The 15,784-nt window shown below is 43.5% G+C and overlaps 1 protein-coding gene across 4 annotated transcripts in view; it reads left to right on the plus strand.

The window, feature by feature from the left end:
• The first annotated feature begins 393 nt into the window (after window positions 1-393).
• Window positions 394-15,784, plus strand: part of SHTN1 (shootin 1) — a 68,691-nt gene continuing 53,300 nt past the window's right edge. Inside the window, exons 1-3 of one of the 4 annotated variants that reach the window (XM_083504952.1) lie at window positions 394-527; window positions 6,464-6,516; window positions 12,797-12,857. In XM_083504952.1, coding sequence (XP_083361078.1) covers window positions 470-527; window positions 6,464-6,516; window positions 12,797-12,857 — 172 coding nt within the window. In that variant the 5' untranslated portion in view covers window positions 394-469. Of the gene's footprint in view, window positions 528-802; window positions 892-921; window positions 1,079-5,270; window positions 5,291-6,463; window positions 6,517-12,796; window positions 12,858-15,784 lie in introns of those variants that run through there. The other 3 variants (XM_083504955.1, XM_083504953.1, XM_083504954.1) reach the window with 3 other exon arrangements.

Below are 15,784 nucleotides of genomic sequence, written 5' to 3' on the forward strand. Positions count from 1 at the left end.
ACTGGGACCTTGCAACCACCACTGGGAACAGTGTGTGGCAAATATTTTGCAAGAGATGTAAAAGATGAAAGCTCACTCATTCCCAAAACAGAAGTAATGGCGAGAATAGAGCCATAACAGAAATGGTCTGGGCATGATCACTACATGTCCATGACATGTTTGTTGTTTTGGGGGAAGCAAACTTTCTCTCTCGCTTCCTTAAAAAACAAACAACAACAAAAACCTGGCTTCCCTCCTGCCCTATACGAACAGGGCGAAAGCGGCCGCCAGAAGGCCGGGCATCTGCAAAAGCGGCAGCAGCAGCAGCAGCAGCAGCAGCAGCGTGGCGGCCGCTCGAGGGCTCTGCCCGAGCGCACGCGGCCAGCCTCTCCGCCCCTCTCGGCGCTCGCAGGTGAAAGCGGCGCCTGCCTGACGCGCTCGGGCGGCGTTTCCGGGTGCCGAGCCAGACGCTCTCGGGCGGCCCGGCAGCATGAGCGGCTCCGAGGCGGCGAGGCAGCTGGAGCTGCTCGGCGGCCTCAAAGACCAAGGTAAGCCGCGCAGGACGAGGGCGAGGACCGGGGGGCCCAATGCACCGGCCGGCCGCTCCTCCTGCAGCGCCTGGGCGGGAAACCGCAAGAGGCTCGGGGAGCGGCTGGCGCGCCGCTGCCGAAACAAAAAGCACCCGGGCGACCTGAGCGGCGCTTGGCCGCCCGCCTAGCGAGGACCCCCTCTGTGGGCGGGAGGTCGTGCCGCGCTGCGCTGCCCTGGAGCAGGGACGCCCCGCCGCCCAGTGTCAAAGGCAGCAGCCAGACGGCGAGACGCAGGGTGGCGGGGGCGAGGGGAGGGGACGCCGCGCGCGCGCGCTCCTCGCTCGTGAGCTCCGGCAACCGAATCCACCCCGCATTGGAGCTGGTAGGGAGATGGGTGGTCCCCCTCCCCGGGGAAGCGCTTGCTAATAGGGCGGGCGTCTCTGAACCCCGAGACCTGGAGGCAGCTCTTCCACCCGCTCCACCCCCAACCGGATTCGGAAGATTTCCCGTTTGCCTCCTTGTTTCTCCCTGCAGGAAAATGTTGGCAATCCCCTCTCCTCGGTTGCCGGGTAAATCGGGCGGGTTTGATTATTTAATCGGCTTGCGCCACCTCCTCCCATCGGCTGCAAAGGCTTATTGTTTTCTTATCCACCTGGCGCTGGAAGAGGAAAAGACGATTTGTGGGTTTGGGCGCAAGGGGTGATGAAATCCGTGGCACGTGCCTGGCTTTGTACGTCCCCTCCCCCTTACGAAAGAGCCTTATTCCCCAAAGTGAAACAATCCCTTTTTCCCAGTTGGAAGGGTTCCAAGAAAACAACGTTCGCCTGGTGTTTTTACGTTCCCTGCAGCAAAGCGCAAAATGATTCAGACTAGGGAGTCTCCCCACTAATTGAGCAGAGAGCTGATGCTCATATAGGAAGGCAACTTTTAAATACTGTACATGCCTGCTGCTGGTTAAAATTTAACTAAAGGAAGCATGGAGTAGTGGTTATAGTACTAGGCTAGGATTAGGGAATCCCAGATTTCTAAATCCCCATTCAGTGATGAAACTCATGGGGTGGCTAACTGCCAGCTAATGCTCTTGCTGCAAGAGCTACCTCACAGGGTTGTTGTGAGGATAAAAGAAGGGAACTGTACATGGGTGTAGGCAGGATTTTTGTTGGGGGGGCAGGCCTTTTTTTAGCGGGGCCAGAACCTCAGTTTGCTATGTATTTTTATTGATTTAGGGGAGCAGCTGCCCCTCCCCGCCCCCCTTGGCTATGCCTATGGAACTATATGAGGTCCTTTGAGAAAGGGGAAGCTTTAAAATATATATCATCTAGTAGAATTGGGTGGTGGTCAGCATTCATCCCTGCTTCTTCCATCTATTCTTCCATTGCCTATTCAGGCAGTGTCAGCTCTAGTTTTCAGCTTGTTTTAAACTTCAAGCCATGTTACCAGCCTCCTGTCAGTTCTGTGCATGCTGATGGGACACCCTGGGCAGCTTGTGGCATCTGAAGGTTTTCGGTGTTGGCATTTGACCTCATAGGGAGTCAGACTGTTGGCCCATCTAGTTCAGTATTGACTACTGTGGTTGACAGCAGCTCTCCAAGGTTGCAGACATTCAAAATCACACAATTTTATATTTTGTGGAGAGCAGGATCTTACCTATGGTCACATTTCCTACTGCCCTCCCCCTTCTGCTGTCCATGCATTTGGAGAAAGTTTGAAAAGGGAAGCCATGCATGTCTACAGAATGGTCATTCAGAACATGGTTGGAAATCATGAGGTGAAAGAGCAGGCTTGCCTTTTCAGGCATTCCCCCAGTGTACGGATATCACAAGGTAGGGCTCGCAGGGGATATTTGGGTGCCTTCTCTCCCACTCAATGCAGTGATCATAGAATGTCTGAACAGAGTTACTGTTCTAGGCCAAATTGACGTCATAGGTTTGAAATATAGTGGTACCTCTGGTTACGAACTTAATTCGTTCCGGAGGTCCGTTCTTAACCTGAAACCGTTCTTAACCTGAGGTACCACTTAAGCGAATGGGGCTTCCTGCTACTGCTGCGCGGCCGTGCAATTTCTGTTCTCATCCTGAGGTAAAGTTCTTAACCCGAGGTACTACTTCCGGGTTAGCGGAGTCTGTAACCCAAAGTGTTTGTAACCTGAGGTACCACTGTACTATGATGCCACTTTGAACAGTCATGATTTCCCGCAACGAGTTATGGGAGCTACAGTTTGTTAAGGAGAGCCCTCTTCCCCTCATGGAACAACCATTCTCAGAATTCCATGGGAAGAAGGATTGTTAAACTACTCTGGAAGGTTCTGGGAGGGCAAGTAGGAGCCTGCTAACAGCAGCTCTCAGAATTCTTTGAGGGAAGCCATGAATGTTTAAGGTGGTATCATAATGTGTCAAATGAATAGTGTGAATGTGGCCCTAAGGTACGGTGGTACCTCTGGTTATGAACTTAATTCGTTCTGGAGGGCTATTCTTAACCTGAAACCATTCTTAATCTGAGGTGCCACTTTAGCTAATGGGGCCTCCCGCCACCGCCGTGCTGCCACTGCGCAATTTCTGTTCTTATCCTGGGGCAAAGTTCTTAACCCGAGGTACTACTTCCAGGTTAGCAGAGTCTGTAACCCGAAATGTTTGTAACCCAAGGTACCACTGTATAGGGAGTGGCAGGAAAACATTATCAAACACTTGCTGTATTACAGTATTTTACACTTACCAGAGAATCTCAGTGGAGGAAATCATAACCAGGATAGAATGTGGAAAACCTACCCTCCCTTTAAACTTTGGAGTCATCCAATGCCCCCTCAGCTCCAGTCATTATCACATATTTCTACATGTTCACACATCAGCTGCCCACATTTACTGCTGACATGCATCCCCTGAATGTTGGTTTTTCCATTTTTATATTTTTTTAAAGACAGTTGTGAATATAGAAGTAGCCAAGTATCTAGCCTTCTTTTGTGTGCTGGATACTTCTGACTGTTGACTGGATACTTCTGACTATTAGAGTTTAGTTCCCAGGTCCTTTTGATTTCAGGGAGATGGAGGATGCGAGTCATAAATTCACGGAGAATAAATTAATGGTTGATAGAAGATAAACCACAGGCTATTTGTCTCAATGACTATTTGGAACGTTCATGTGCAGAGACAGTATGTCACTGGCATACCTTGAATGAGCAGCACGATGGTGGTAAATAAATCAGGAAACCTTGACTTTATATTGCGTATGAACCATGGTTTATTGCTTCCTATCTATACCCTAAACTGTGGTTTGCTGCAGGCTTATGGAAGTTTGTGTTTTAGGGAGCAACAAACCACAATCTGTGATTTTGACACAATTATGAACACAAAGCTTCCTGATTTGTGCACACTGCTTTTACTAGGAGGAGCAAAGTGAGAGCACTTGAGCAGTTAGTGTCAGCATGCTGCCTGTTCAGGCAAATCAAAGCCTGACTGCTGATTTGGGAATACCTAAATGGCATGGACACTAGTAGCTGCCTTTGCTAGCATTATAGGACAGTGTAGGCCAAGCCTACCCAGATGCTTAGAAAGTTGATGCTGTTTTAGTATTATAACTTTTGTATGCTTTTAAGTGTGGTTATATTTTTGTTTTGCTTTATCTTTTTGTAAACCGTTTGACTTTTTTGTTTTGTTTTTTACAATAAAGCAGTGTATACATGTATGTAAGTAAATAAATAAATAAATAAGATTAGCCCTTGTTTCCCCCCGTAAAGAAATGTCTTGTTTCTGGTGGGCCTCCTAGTACTTATTTGGTTGCTGGGATTCTTACAAAGAATGTTGGACTAGTTAAACCTGAATCTAACTGTGCGTGGCAACTTATTGTGTAAATAGCAGTATATTCTTTGGATCAGTTAACCCAGATTACTTTGTGCGTGCCCCAGCAGATCCTGTATAGGCACTTAATGCTTTATAAATTTAAAACACAGATGAATGAGACCTTGTGGCTTCTAGGCCTCACAAGGCTGAAGCTACCTCACTCCTTTTTTAAAAAATACCAAAGACCTAAGAGGCTATTTGTACTCTAGCCACAGACTCCTAGGCATGTCTTCTCAGAAGCCAACCCCATTGAATTCAAGGGGATTTAACGTGGGTGGCGCTGTGGTCTAAACCACAGAGCCTTTTGTTGTTGTTTAGTCGTTTGGCAAGCCCAAGTCGGACACGACTAATCAGAAAGTCGGCGGTTCAAATCCCTGTGACGGGGTGATCTCCCGTTGCTCGGTCCCTGCTCCTGCCAACCTAGCAGTTTGAAAGCATGTCAAAGTGCAAGTAGATAAATAGGTACCACTCCGGCGGGAAGGTAAACGGCGTTTCTGTGTGCTGCTCTGGTTCGCCAGAAGCAGCTTAATCATGCTGGCCACATGACCCGGAAGCTGTAGGCCGGCTCCTTCGGCCAATAAAGCGAGATGAGCGTCGCAACGCCAGAGTCGTCTGCGACTGGACCTAATGGTCAGGGGTCCCTGTACCTTTTTAATTCTAAGAATCTGCATAGGCTTGCAGCCTGAGTCCGTGAAGTCTAGCACTTCTGTTAGCCTTTTATACTTCCAGAACTTCTGACTTTTCGCCTCACACTAAGGTTACCTTTATAAATACTTTAGAAAGTGCATCAATAATTAATAGATGTTCTGAATGTGTTGCAGACGAGACATTGTCAGAAGGAACAGTTTAAAGCTGGGCAGAAGACATGGTACAGGAATCATCTTGGGCTCCGTGACAACTGGTTAATCTTTCATGGAAAATGTCTCCACATAATTTGCTAAGCAGCAGGTTAAAGTCTGTCTCACTTTTTTATATAAAAGCAGATCACAGAGTGATACCCAGTTGTGTGTCGTGATCAGAGTAGACCCACAGAAATCAATTGACAAGTCCAAGTCGGGCATCACTCATTGGGTTCATAGTGCCTCTATAGTGCTAGAATTACACATGCCTGGCAAAGACTTTTCTATTCTTTAAACATCTTTTTAAAATGTAATCTCAATATTATTTAATTTAGGCTCTTCTAAACCTGTTTTTAGGTTGTGTCTGGGTGTTTTTTGCTCCTTTTGTATGATTAAATTGTTCGATATTTTCCCCTTGACTTGAATATTGGCTGAATTGTTTGTATTTTTTATGGTTTTACTTCTGGTTTTAGATATTAGCGTTGTATGTTGTCCAGAGACCTCTTGTATGAGATAACAAATATAATAACGAAATAAATAGATACCTGCAATTTCTATGCAAGATTGCTTTTAAATGCTGCTTTTATTTGTTATTAGTTTTAGTGTTTCTGTAATTTTGTTGTTGATGTAAAGCTCTCCTGCGAACATTTTAAAGGGCAGCTTATAAATGTTATAATAAATAAGCACATGACTGCAGCTGGACGTGTGAACTGTACCTGCTAAAAAGCATTTTGTTTGTGGTAACAATATCAAAGTTATATGTATACTGTCATAACTGTGACTGTGTGTGTGATGTTGTGTGAACCATCCTACAGTTATGCACCGCTATGCACACCTTGTGGGGAAAATTAGAAATCAGTAATTAAAATTAAGTTGAGGCTATAAAGTCAAAACACCATTGGTGTTGCAGTTACTGAAGATCTAACTTCACTCATGATGTGATTATACCAGCTAGTTTGATTGTGAGAGAACATGAGTTCAGTAATGCAAAATTTCTAAATAAAGGGTATATTCTGCACGAGTAACAAAATGACTGGATATATAGCATCCTAAATGTCTTTTAATTGCTCAGATAATGTCTGTGATGATTCTATGATACTACCTGAACACTCTTTTAAAGTCCTGTATAAATGCTATGTGTTATTCCAGTAAGCAAAGTGATCTTTATTATAGACTTGCAACATGATGTTTGCAGCTGTAAAATTTATGGATGTGTGAAAGTTAATGAGATTTCTATGAAGAGCACCACCGAGATAACTTTTTATGTATCTTGTTTTTGTAGCTATTGGTGAATATGAAGATCTAAGAGCAGAAAATAAGAAAACAAAAGAAGAGGTTTGTACTTGTTTTCATGTGATATAAAATATTGTCTAACTATTGATTTTGATGGACCTTGGCACAATTGGCATTTCCCCTTACAAATATTTTATCCATATGAGGAAGTATTTGCAGCAACTTCCATAACCATAGTAGTACTTTGGTACCACTGTGATGGTGGAAATTACTGGTATGTATATCTGTGTATCACCAATTTGCTTAGTAATTTTGTCCTTTATTTACTTATTTGATTTATACCTGCCTTCCACAAAAGGAGGCCAGAGCAGCAGAACTAAAACAGTACTATTTAAAAAGTTCTAAAAACAGTTTAAAAATACTATTTTAAAGCATTCACATTCTCTCAGTCAATGATTTCCTTTTGCCAGATTCAATGTTGTTCAGCCATCAAATACCTGGCTAAACAGGATTGCTTTTAAATTCCTCTTAAAAGTCAGTAATGAGGGAGACAGATGTACCTCTTCAGGGAGCCACCACTTAGAAGGCCTGTCATGAGCCAATGCCAACCAGCAGCTCCCAGCAGTGGCACAGTGTATAGTCATACTGTATATGTATGTCCCAGTGGATAACAAGGCCATAAACGTCTACTTAGAAGTAAGCCCCATTAAGTTCAGTGGGACTTTCTCCCAGGTAAGTGTATCTTGGATTGCAGCCATAGAATGAGAACTGCCAAACTTGATATGTTGATATAAGAGAATTCTCGTTGTAGTTAGCTATAGTTGACATTGCCCGTATTTAGTTCAGATAAGAAAATTTATCATGCAAGTTTTCAGCAGAAACCAATAACAAAACTACTTCCTTATTTACACAGTAATTTCAGACTGTCACCACCACCACAATGTGCCTCTTAGATCATGATTCCTATCCTAATCCTGGCCTGGATGCAGTTTGCAAGCCGGAGCACACACTGCAATCATTTTCTTCTCCTGCCTGTTAGAGGTGCAAAGCAAAAACCAATATCAGGTTTCTTGCAAACTCCTCCCTACCCTCCCACACAAAGAAATGGGTAGAAACCTAGTGCTCATGGTGGTTACTACAGCAAGTGAAACAGTGAACTATGTGGAATGACTCCCATCACCATTCCTCCCCTCCATCTGAACCCAGTGCCCTGGTCTAATTTAGTGGGAAGGTCTGTAGCTCATTGGGAGAACATCTCCTTTGTATGCAGAAGATCCCCAGCATCTACAGGTAGGCTGGGAAAGACTCCAGTCTTGAAATGTTGCAGAACAACCTTCAGTCAATGTAGACAGTACTGAACTGGATGGACCATTGGTCTGAATGAGTATCAGGCAGCCTCCAAAATTCCATTCCTAAAAGACAGTCTAAAGTTGCTTGTGGATTGGATGACTGTGAATAAATAGAAGCTTAATTTGGACAAGATGAAGAAATAGCTCATGGTGAGTGGTCCCAACACTTGGGGAGTGATGGAAATGCCCGTCCTAAATAGGATCACACTCACCCAGAAGGGGCAGCTTGGGAGTGCTCCTGGTAGATGTCCATGCCAAGACGATGTCCACAATCACGTTTTATCATATTCTCTTGATTCATCAACCACATCCCTTCTTAGACGAGAGGGATTTGGCCACTTGTTGAGCATCCTTGGTTTGTAGTCTAAATGTGAGGTGCTGTTTCTTTTAAGCTGTGATCCTATACCCACTTTACTGGTAATGAGCTTCGTTGAGCTTAATGGGACTTAAGTGAGTAGATATGTCAAGGATGGCACTGGTTTAGGTCTGGCACCCTTGAGGAAGCATCTTCTCCCATACGTACTCTATTGCCTTTCGAGATCCAGTACTTGATGGGCCATCAGAATATTAACACCCATAAAACAAGTTTCCCCCGTGGTCTCCCAAAGTTGTGATAGCTGAGGACAGAATTTGAGAGCTCGTCTTTTTTAGATCAGTTTAAATATTTTTCTTTCTTTTTAAACAGGCTTTAAGTTAATGTGACTTGATACTATTGAGGCTTTTATTGCTGCTGTTGGGTTTTTCCATTTACTGTTTTTGTGATTGCCTTTATTGTGTTGTGAAACTTGTACTGAAAGGTGGGCAATTAATCTTCTAAATGAACAATTGTTTGACCAACAATGTCAGTAGGTGAATCTTGCTGTGCTCCCCCTTGCCTTTACTGATGCATTGTGGCTGGGGCTTTCCAGGGTTGTGGGTTTTGTCATTGCAACTTCCTAATTCATAATAATTATGTGTCCTGTACTCTGTTTACATGCCATGATAAGCCATAAACCTTGGCTTACCACCAACAAGCACTTTGCTCAAGCACACTGTTGAATTGTTCCTGTGTCACTCCACCCTTCATGGAGCTGGGAGCAACAAACCACAAGCCTTGGTTTACTGCAGGGTTTGAAGGGCTGTCAGGAGACATTCTTCTCTTTGAAGGAGGCCACCATCTGAAGGGTCATCCAGTCCTTGTCCAATTTAAGATAAGCTCTACAAGAAGGGAGAAGGCCTTGAAGTTGTCCATTATCAGTTGGCACCTGGACAGAATGCACTATATTTCTGTTTGAATTACAAATTTGCACCTGTAAATATAAATTGGCATATGGAAAGGCCTTTTGTGTGATGAATTTTTTTGACAGTAAGGGGCTACCCTAGACTAGTGTACTAATGTCGCAGATAAAACTATGAGAGGAGGCTACAGTGTTGTGTAGTCCTCTCCCCACTTTCCAGCTCAAAACAACTTCTTGTAAGACTGCAGTACACCCCTACAGCATCAAGACTAACGATCGTCAACACTAACCAGAATTTCTATCTGAATCAGGTTTTGAAATTGATGCAGATTTGCACTCCGTAGCTGAGATGGAACCTGATACGAGTCATTGATGTAATGCTTTGCCATGGTTAAGGCTGACAAGGGAATGTTGGAGGAAATTCATGTTGCAGGGGTTGGGAAGTGAATGGACATGATTGTGACTAGCTCCTGATCTTTTAACAACAGTTAAGAAAACAGTGGCGTTAACATCTGCACTGAGACAAATTTTAAGAGAGTCAGCATAATAAGTCATTGGTTATCTCTAATCCATATTTCTGAACTTTTTTTTTTGCACATTGCATATTTTTGTTCATGGAAATAACCAGTTTCTGTTGCTAGAAAGCTATACATTTGCACTGGTTCCTTTTCTTGATTTCCATTCACAGTCTTCTCATAAAGTAAATACAACATACTATTGATTTACAGCAAAACTATCCATATATTCAGGCCTCTGAGTCTGATCATTGTGAACCACTGACATGAATATTTCGTCTTCTCTTCCATACCCTAAGAGGGTTTGTCTTTTTGTGGATGTTTTTGTGTGTTAAGATTTGAGAAAAGAATACTACTTTGGAGGCAGGGGCAGCTGGCACCTCCAGAATTGCTGTCCTTGACCATTCATTTGCATTCTAAGACATAAAGGGCTTCTTCTTTAAGATATTAAAAGGTAGAAACTCCATTGTTGTGGCAGGCATATCTGGTTTTTCAATGAGACATTTTAATTCTATCTTCTCCCACAGTTGCTTATCATTTTGCTTTATTTCAATGAATGGATATGCAGGCTGCAGTCCTGAAATTTCAGTAGAATTTGGATTTTGCCAGGGTGAAATAACAGCTAATGTTTTCCAAACTCAAGTCTTTCTTTGACAGTTACCTTTGTATAACAATGCCTTGAAAAGCTGCAGAGCACAAATTAGATGTGATATGGGAGATCTGTGATTTTTCCAGGTTGTCTTTCCCTGGCCTGCCAGTAAGAACTATGAGGCTTGTGGGAGATAGGGGCAGGGCCTTTTCAGTAGTGGCCCCACACTTTTGGAACTCCCCACCCAGGGAAATTTGTATGGCTTCATCATTGCTTGTTATTATTCCCTAAAATGTGCATAGTTGATGGCATGTGTCAAAAAAATGGCTACTGATGTCTACTAACTGATTTTTAGTTGAATTAGTGTCTGTGTTTAAAATTGTAAGCTTCCCAGATGACCTGTTTAACGGAGAAGGGGAGGAACTTCAGAAAGTTGTTTGCCAAACTGCTCTCTGAAGTGCCTGCCCCCTCCATTAAACACAGCTGCAGTGAGGTTTAATGGAAGGGGAGGAGTTGCTTCAAATAACAGTTTGACAAACTTCTCTCTGAAGCCCCTCCCTTTCCTTTGGAGGGGATAGGGAGGTTTTTGAGAGCTGTGAGGGGGTGAATGTTGTGTAAAGGGAGGAGGGTTGGCCAGGTGATGGGAAAGGGCACTGGCAAAGGGGTTGGTGAGCAGAGCAAGCAGGGTCAGGAATCCTTTGTTAATAAACGAACAAATAAAGGTAAAAAGAGATATGAGCATGGTTCAATCAAATTTGGAAGTTGCATGGTGGAGAGAGGATAGACATTTCCCCACACTAGTATTCCAGTCAACTTCTCCCACCACCCACACTAAACAAAGGCTGTTGTTTTTCTGGTGCACCCCCCCCCCCCCGTAAGGCAAATATCAGTCAGTATAAGTGGTGTGATTTATATTGTGAAAACTTGCATGTGGCAACGTGTTTTACCTGCAGAATGGCCTTGATCCAGTTCAGCCCCCTTCCCCTATAGCTGCTTATAACTTAAAAGAAACAAGAGAGCCTGGTCACAGATCTCCTGCATCACATCTTCCTTGACTTTTAACCCTTAGCGTCTCCTGTTTGTGCACATACCATATATGTGTAGGGGAAGCAGATCATGTTGCCGGTCCTGCCCTGTCCTCTGTGCATTTGTCAGAAGGTGAGCTTGGGACTTCTGACACATGTAGAAGTCAGGAGTAGGGGTAGCAGGCTGGTCCCCTTCCTCTTTCACTTGATCAGTATATATGCACATAGAAGGTGAGGATAGGTCTCTACTGCCTGATTTGTTTACCCATTCAAGAGATTAGTTGAACTTTGGAAGAAAAGGTGAGATACCCTAGGACAATTAGTCATTCTTGAATAGCTTATAACTGACTGAATAGATGTCATTCAAATGAAAGCAGTGTCATGGCATGCTAAGGTGGGTGTAATACTTTGTGATTACAAGTAATGGGTGTAGAGGGAGGAGGACTGAATCACCCAAGAATTTGTCTCTGTGGGGAAGGAAGGCTTGTAACAGCAATTCTTAACCATCCAAGTTTGATGAGTCTGAGCATCTGTGATTGTATAAACAAGCCCTAGAGCAGTGGAAGAATATGCTTTTTAAGGGCTGTACAAGAATCCCCTTGGTGTGCTTTGTGGCCCTGAATCAGGGCTACACATCCCACCCTGGATTCTTCTGCACAACAGTTGAGCGGGTGTGCATTAAAAACTTTTTGAAAAGGTTTGGATGCACATCACCATGCAGGATCAGGTCCTCTTGCTTAACTAAGCAGGAGCATCCGATCCTGCACGGTGCTGGCTGATCCTCCTTCATGAGTGATTTCCCTGCACATAAAGGAAGCTGCTCAAGAAAAAGTGACCAGCACCATGCAGGATCAGAGCCTTCCATTTGACATTTGTTAGGAGGGAGGATCCAACCCGGCTTAGTGCTTCTTCATAAGTGGCTTTCCTTGCTCCACCTTCACTAGCTGTGGGAAAGGAATTTCCTCTGAGATAAGAGCTGTTGAAGCTGTAATATTAAGCTGGAATGTTAAGTTGGGAAATATCAAGGTAGTCTGAGCTGCTAATAACATCTTTAGAGGAAACCTGTCCATTTTAACTTGCATGTCCTCTCCACAATTGATGGTGCAGCTTATGAATCTTGTCATTTGAACCTTGAAGCTTTTTGTAAAAAGGTAAAGGTACCCCTGCCTGTACGGTCCAGTCGTGACCGATTCTGGGGTTGCGTGCTCATCTCGCTTAAGAGGCCAGGAGCCAGCGCTGTCTGAAGACACTTCCGGCTCACGTGGCCAGCGTGACGAAGCTGCTCTGGCGAGCCAGCGCAGCGCACGGAAACGCCGTTACCTTCCCGCTATAAAGCGGTACCTATTTATCTACTTGCACTTAGGGGTGCTTTCGAACTGCTAGGTGGGCAGGAGCTGGGACCGAACGACGGGAGCTCACCCCGCCGCGGGGATTCGAACCGCCGACCATACGATTGGCAAGTCCTAGGCACTGAGGTTTTACCCACAGCGCCACCTGCGTCCCATAGCTTTTTGTACTGGAGTTTAAAAACCAAAAGCAGGAATTGGCTCTAAATTACCATTTGCCTTTCTTTAAAATTTGGTTTTAGCTTTACCCTAATTCCTGATCATTGTTTTGCTTTCTGTTGATTATGTGGAAGTTGATTTAATTATTTAATTTCTGAAAATGCCATTTTATCTTCCGGCAGTGTGACAAAATCAAGCAGCAGAGAGATGAAGCAGTCAAGCAGTTGGAAGAGATTCAGAAAAGTAAGTAGTGTTTTCCAAAGGAATAAGGGTTCTTTGCTAACAGATCAAATGGGCAAACACCAGTTAGCTATTTCTGAGTACCTTTTGTGTTGTGACTCAGATCTAACTTTTGGAAATCTGTACAGTAATTCAGTTACTCTGGGGTTTTACCCTCACAGGTTTTTAAAAAATTATTTTTTCATTTTCAGATTTAGCAAGGAAAGAAAAAAAAAGAGAAAAAGAAAAAAAGATTAATTGAAATTTAAAAAGAGAGAGAAGATTAATAATAATGTACAAAAATACTACTAATAACAGTAGTCCAATTAAACAGAGTAAAATACATTACACAGAGTGATTATTAAAATCAGACATTCTGTCAGATAAGAGTTTGCTCCCCTGAGGAATTCAACTTACCATCCCCGCAAACTTTTCTCCTTAACATTCTCCAAACTTGTCCCCTAATAAAAAGCTAATCAGGTACCCAATTGATCTCTCAACTGGGAGATTTAAATCTTTGAACAAGGCTGCTCTTAAGTCCTTGTGGATTGGACAAACCAGTAAGTAGTGTGGTACTGACTAGGTGCGATATGCTTGGCCCAGGAGTGCCAACTTAAAATACATTTTGGGAGGGGGGGAGGTGGTAAGCCCTGCTGCACATAATTGATCACATGACACAATGCACGCACACCATTTGAATGGCAGTGCCCATCAAACAGAAAGGGGGGACCCCTCAAATATTTTACTGAGCGGGCCGAAGTGACCTTGGCCCCTAGGAGTTGGCTCCTATGGCTTGGCCCCACAATGAAACGGGTAACTTGGAGGAGGTGATCTTTGTTTTTGGTTTGCATTACCATCTCTGCTTCTTTAAGGTCATGCTCAGGAATGGGCAATGCTAATATTCTCATTGCCTTGGGCCGGGTTTTAGTGAGGGGTAGCAACAGTGGGATAGACTTGCCCACTTCTGCCTTCTCTGAAGCCTATTGTAAGACCCCTTTGTGTCCCACAATTCCTTTGGCACATACAGAAACCTCGAGAAAGAGGGTCACTTTCTCCCCACTTTGCATCATATTCTTTCCCTCCTCAAAATACAACATGAAGTAGTCCTAATAGTCCTCTTGTGGGATTTCCATTTCCCTGTTGTAGCTGGTAAAATCTTCCAGATGTTGAACCGCCATGAAAATGTGTAGGAATGAAAGCAAAAGCTGAGACAGGTTGAGAGGCAGTTTTATGGCAGTCCCTTGAAATTATGCTTGCTCACTACCCACAAAAAATGCGGAAGATAAAGCTTGACAAGGATGACCTTTTCTGGCACATTAGGCACAAAGTTTTTCCTAGCAGGGATTCTGCCACCCCCTCTGCCACCCCTCCCCTGCTTAAATGCCTCATGAGAAGCATAAGTTGATGGAACTGCAGTTATGAGAAAGATTTTATCGTCTAAGTTTTAAAGGTAATTGTAGAGCTTTGAAAGCATCATTTACTTCTTTCTAAATAAATCGGAAGCAAGCTGCATATTGTTTTTTCAAAAAAGTTATCGTAGGGCACACAAATGCTGTTAAAAGTAGGCAGACATTCAAGTGGTATAGTTCTCCCTGTCACAAAGATGCAGCGATGAGGAATTTCTGCCTGTTTTGCAGACTTTTGAAAACAATAAACACTGTTTTTGTGATGTAATGCCAAAAACATACGTCAATATGCTTTCTAGGCACTTGCAACCTCATGGAAAACCTACATTTCAGTTCTGACATGGTGAAGGCATCACCAGTTCCATTTACATTTTCTGGTCAAAGAATCACTTCTGTTTACTGTCTTATTGCAATCTTCCTTCCTTCCTTCCTTCCTTCCTTCCTTCCTTCCTTCCTTCCTCTTTCTTTCTTTCTTTCTTTCTTTCTTTCTTTCTTTCTTTCTTTCTATCTGTATAGGGGAATGAAATATTCCTTTAAATACTTCCATTTGGATAGCATTACTTGGGTTGAAAAGTGGCAGGAGTATTTGTTCTCCAAAGGACTTATTCTTTTTATAAGTAAAATTACTTGAAACGAATACACTAAATGCCAGCTTTTGCCTCCTTACTTTCAACATTTGTCAACTGCTGAAGTATTTTTATTTTTTAATTTTTGGAATACCCAGAATGCTAGCCAGGGGCTGATAGACAGAGAACATTTTCTTTAGTTCAAAGAATTGCAAGGAAAAGAAATCTCTGCCCTTGCCCTCTTTTATTTACATTTTACGTTTATTCATGTGTGCTTTTGCTATTCTTGCCCACATATGGAGGGTTCTAATTGGAACTGGCTGTGACGGCTGTGTGGAACTCTTCCTTTGAATATCTCTGTGGTGGGAAATGGGGTGGGGACCCAAATTCAATATATTGGAGAAGGCTTGTTTGCTTTACTGTCTAAGGCTCAGGCTGCTGACTTCTTTATGAAGGATCAAGCACATCTACATAACCAAATTTAAAGTGGGTATGATGATGTCTCCCACTGGCGCAAGGAATAAATATGCTAACAACTCTCCCCACCCCCCATCCCCTCCACCAAATATCCAGTTTTCCCTCTTGTGTGATAATGGTTCTATTGATGCCATGTGGTGTCTGGAGGTAACAAAGCACAGCTAATGGGAGTGGAAAGCCCTCCCGTGAATAGCTTCTCAAGAGAGGAGATGACAACAGTACTGCAGCCTGTTATGTTAGGTCTCTGTCACCATAGCATGTTTTGTTGCAGTATTAGGCATTAGCAATAGAGGGTTAAAAGAAAGAACCTGCACCTCATACATAGATGACAAAGAAATTTACATGGCTGGGGTTTGCGTTTGTTCATAAATGCAGTAGAAAAACCTCCAGTGAAATAGTCCTAAACTTTAAGCTGTTTTGAAATAATCTGGTGGAGTGGCTATATGTTGAGGGGGGGGGGGGAAGGCCTAAGTCAAATTCCTGTGAAAAGAAGTGGAAGGAA

Source organism: Podarcis liolepis, assembly GCF_965112155.1.
Source record: "Podarcis liolepis genome assembly, chromosome: 5".
Lineage (NCBI taxonomy): Eukaryota > Metazoa > Chordata > Lepidosauria > Squamata > Lacertidae > Podarcis > Podarcis liolepis.